This window comes from Sinocyclocheilus rhinocerous, unplaced genomic scaffold, assembly GCF_001515625.1.
Source record: "Sinocyclocheilus rhinocerous isolate Xijiao unplaced genomic scaffold, SAMN03320098_v1.1 scaffold7673, whole genome shotgun sequence".
In the NCBI taxonomy this organism is placed as follows: domain Eukaryota; kingdom Metazoa; phylum Chordata; class Actinopteri; order Cypriniformes; family Cyprinidae; genus Sinocyclocheilus; species Sinocyclocheilus rhinocerous.
Window position 1 is genome coordinate 103,475 of NW_015635023.1, and position 4,999 is coordinate 108,473.

Sequence of the window (4,999 nt, forward strand, 5' to 3'; positions counted from 1 at the left end):
AATATTGGACTGCGGTCCCTTTAAGAGTTAATCCACGGACCCAATATAGTGTTACACAACATGCGTTCTCTTTCTCAACTATTTAACGTTCCAAAACTGACTGTGTTTAACTGGATACTCACCAAGATGGGCATTTTGACATAATTTTGTATGTATTTGAACGGTGCATCTCTAGTTAAAACAAAACAAAACAAAAAAATAGTCGTTTGTCTCAATAAATTGAATTCATTTAAAAATACAGTGGTTAAATGTAAACATTTTTTTCTATTGCTCTTTGTTTTAAAAAAGGTTATAAAAATGTCAATAATTATCGATACCGAACGATATGAAACATTATATCGTTGATACATTTTTTAGCTATATCGCCCAGCCCTAATTACAGTTACATTTATTTTGTAATTAAATTACGTAACTCCATTACATGTAACTAGTTACTACTAACTAGTTACTCCCCAACACTGCTAATACATAATATATTATGCAATCTGTTCAAATAAAATGGTTAGTTAGCCTTACAGCCAGTGCATTTACACTGAAAAAATGGTAGGATTTAGTTTGAAACAACTTTCAGCTAGAATTTGCTAGTGAATTTCACAAATAATTACGAATAAATGGCAAGTAACACTCTGAATTTGAAGTAGAAATACTGAAATATTATTATTTTAATTTTTAGACCTTTTTACCTACAGTACAATTATGAATTGCATGTTAGACATTTTGCCTAAAATGATCATGCAACTTTTATTTATTTTATTTATTTGTTTGTTTGTCTATTTATGTATTTATTTATTTATATATTTTTTATTTATAGTTAAGTTTTTTGAACGTCAAAAAATCCATTTGGCCCAGAAATTCAGTTTGAAGGGCCTTGTCTCTTGTTCTTGGCTGCTTTCTAGGGTTCAGCTAAAAGCCTTTCATAAAAACAAAGTGTTAGTGTGAGAAAGTTTGCTTCTTTAGTAGAAGGTCAAGAGGCAGCTGTTTGTCATTCTGTCGAAACGATTTATTTGAAATGATTTCTTCTTGCCGGCTCTTCTTGACCTAAATAAAATTGAATTCCTCAACCAAAATCGATAAAAAGATGAGATTATAGATAGCTTACGCTGTAGCAAAACATAAATAAAAATGAAAAGTATTGAATTGCCTTATCCATGTCAGGGGGCGCATGTTTGAATAAGCAGCCTTGTCTAACACAACAGTCTGGCATCCCAAAAGTCCAGGCAGCAGAGGCTTGCAAATCTCAAATCATCTCCATATCCACATTTGATAACAGATGGCATGCGTGCAGTGTTTCATTATTCACTGAAACAAAACAAGTTGATTCAACTTAAAATAATTTGTAACCTGGCTGCCTTAAAATGTTGTTAAATAAGCTAAAAAAAATTAGTTGTTTAAACATATGTTGGAGTTCCTTAAACCTAGAATTATTAGTCGGGTTAACAAAGGTGAAGCTGAATCAAATTTATACTTTGTCTAACCAACAAGTTTTTAGTTAGCCCAACAAGACAAGAAAGTTGAAACAACATAAAATTAGGCAGACCAACAAATATTTAGGCCTGGTTTCACAGACAGGGCTTAGACTAAGCCAGGATTAGGCCATAGTTCAATTAGGGCATTTAAGTTATTTTTTAATAAATTTGACTTAGAAAACACATTACTGGTGAGCATCTTGAGACAAAACAAAGGCACTGATATATTTTAAGATCAGTCAGTGCAAGTTTCTTTCAGTTGACACAGCTCAAACTTACATTTTAGTCTGGGACTAGGTTTAAGCCTTGTCTGTGAAACCGGGGGTTAGACGTATAAACTAAGCATTTTGTTGAATAAATGTATAATTATAAGTTGTGCAAACTAAATAAAAATTGGCTAAACTAAGCATCTTGTTGAGTTAACTTATCTTTTTAAGGCAGTCCTGATTTTCCCATTTGCAACAATGTGGATGAAATTGAGCTATTTTGCATGTAACCTTTTGGCTCGACACACATAGCAGGTATCAGGAGCACCAGGCGTGCGTACAGGAATTCACCCAGATCAATTATGGTGAGTGCCAAATTAAGCATTGTTCTTTTTCCATGCACTACATCAGTGGAGTAAACAAATGAATCTTGCCCATGGATATGAATCCTGACAGGAATACTCATACATCAACAAATGAGCACTGGCTGCCTGCAGCAGGATTCTGTAAATTAATCCTCCTAACCTTAAAAGGATGCTGGGTCATATGTTTTTAAGTGTGCTCGGGTGGCATTTCGCTCCTCGGTCCAACACACAATATAGGTGCGCAGAATTTATTTTTGAAAACCAGACTCGAGGTACCATTAAAGTTCTATATTAAGATAATAGACGGTGGCACTGATCCAGGTGGACTCTTAAGGCTCGGTAAATATCCATTGTAAAATGTTCAGCTACATTAGAAGAGTCGTCTTCCATTCTGTAACGCATGATGTTTTATTATGCAAATAAATCAGAGATATTAAACAGATGTGGATGGTCCCGCTGAGAAAAGGCCATTCAAACCTCATTTGTTAATTATGGAACTGCTGGGTTATTGATTGGGCAAAGCTATGATTTTCCCCATGCCATTTGGGGAGAGAACTGTGTCTGTTTTTGGGCAGTGTAAGATAATAAACACAAGTGTCAGGGGAAATGGATTGAAATAAGTATGTGTGTGTGTGTGTTTGTGGATTTTTTTTTTTATAGAGATTGTGCACATTCTCTCACACTCTCTCTTTTCCGTTGACCTTGAAAGGCTGTCAATATTGTATGCAAGCTGGTAGATGTTGTCAATAATGCCTTGTATTATTTTTATGGAATTGTCTTAATTTTCTTTATTTTAAAGTTAATTTTTACTTTTTCATTATATATCTATATACATTCTGTATTTAGATAATTTAAGATTTATAAATATATATTACATTTTTTTTTTTATAGAGATTGTGCACATTCTCTCACACTCTCTCTTTTCCGTTGACCTTGAAAGGCTGTCAGGGGAATGTGAGTGTTTAATCTGTGAAAGTCTCAGACGTTGCTGGGAGGAATGTTTCTGACAGAATTTTAAGCCTTTATTTCTTTAAATAGTACGCAGGGGGCAAACTCAGACAAATGGACATTGAAATGAGAGTGGCATTGAGATTTAGAGGTTCTTTCATGTGTTTCATGGCTCAACGGTATATTGTGTTATATAAAGTATAGGCAGTGTTTTATTGTCTAAAAATTCTTTTTATGGAAATGTTTTCAATATTGTATGCAAGCTGGTAGATGTTGTCAATAATGCCTTGTATTATTTTTATGGAATTGTCTTAATTTTCTTTATTTTAAAGTTAATTTTTACTTTTTCATTATATATCTATATACATTCTGTATTTAGATAATTTAAGATTTATAAATATATATTACGATAATTTAAGATTTATAAATATATATTACATTATATAAAGATTTTTTTAAAATCCAGTTTATCTCCAAATATAGATTGTGATTAATTGCAATTTATTTTTATTAATTAAGCAGTATGTATTTTTAATCTAATCATATTTTTAAATCCCTTTTTTCCAAATATAGACTGTGATTAATTGCAATTTAATAAAATTTTTATTAGAGTTTTAGATGATTATTTTGTGTCCGAAATGTTAAACATTTCAGTAAATAAGAATGTTTCTTTCTGTAACAGATCTTCAGAAGATGCTGGCTTGTATTCAAGAAGGCGTCCAGTAAAGGACCACGGCGATTAGAGAAATATCCAGATGAAAAAGCCGCTTACTTCAGAAGCTTTCACAAGGTAATTGAGATTTCCATGCTTCATTTTACATTTTTACATGTTTTACTCAATTTATGCTGATTAATATCTTCATTTTGATCACGCTTACAAATCAGTAAATTAAGAGGCACATAGGGTCCATTCTGTTTAACATGCATCCTCGGTTCATTCCAGGCTCAAGGATAGCTCTATTCATTACCTGCGTAATTTATTTGCACAGTGCCCCTCATGAGAAGTTCCTCTGACAGTGAGAGCTCTGGCTCAAGGGTTCACGCTGTGAAAGAAACTCAGAGTCTAATTATTTAGTTAGCAGGGGTCGTAGGTATTCTGGAGCGAGTGCTGTGTGATACTTTTGGAGCTGACAGTAGCTCAGGTTAAAGGTGTAAACGTGAGTACATGTCTGTTTATTTGTGTTGTGGCAGATGCTAATATGATGTGCTTTCTGTGGATTGTTGGTCAGAGGCTTGTATCTGACATTGGCATCGCTCCAATGACTTTGAAAGTCACTGTGATAAAGGATTTGATCAGATGGTCTTATCAGCATAGAGTACCTCTACCTCACCCGCGCTGAAATTGCTTGCAGGGGTTTGGGATTTCCCCAGGTGGTTGACACATGGAGTACAAAAATTATAGATTTATTATAGATTGATTTTAGAAATAAATTATTGATAAAAAACAGTAGTGTCCTTTTAAGAAAAAAAGCTGAATTTTCAGAAACCATTACTCCAGTCTTCAGTTTCAGATAATTTTCCTTCAGAAAACATTCCAATATGATGATTTGATGCTCAAGAAACATTTCTTGCTTAATATATATATTTATATATATTTTTATTTTTTTATTTTTTATATTTATTTTTGGCATTTTTGCCTTTATTGTGATGGACAGATCAGACACGACAGGAAGCGAAGTGGGAGAGAGAGGGGGGCGGGATCGGGAAAGGTCCTCGAGTCGGGATTCGAACACGGGACACCCTGAAGTGCAATGGCGCTGTATGTCGGTGCACCGACCTTGCTTAATATTTTTGTGGAAATCATAATACATGACTATCTGAAAAATCTTTGCTTAAAAATTTCAAAGGAACATCATTTTTATTTGAAATTAAAATATTTTGTTACATCTTTTTTCTTTTGATCATTTTAATGCAGCCTTAAAGTAGTATTTAATTCCCTTAAAAAGTCTTAGTGTTTTAACTAGGTATATATAAATATATATATACACTGTGTGTGTGTTTGTGTGTGTGTACA

The 4,999-nt window shown here is 33.3% G+C and overlaps 1 protein-coding gene across 1 annotated transcript in view; it reads left to right on the forward strand.

Moving 5' to 3' along the window:
* LOC107746074 (docking protein 6-like) overlaps window positions 1-4,999 on the forward strand; it is a gene marked incomplete at its 3' end in the record, with an annotated part of 46,599 nt that overhangs the window by 32,986 nt on the left and 8,614 nt on the right. The window contains exon 2 of the mRNA XM_016560127.1: window positions 3,668-3,775. Within this exon, the coding sequence (XP_016415613.1) occupies window positions 3,668-3,775 (108 nt within the window). The remainder of the gene's footprint in view (window positions 1-3,667; window positions 3,776-4,999) is intronic.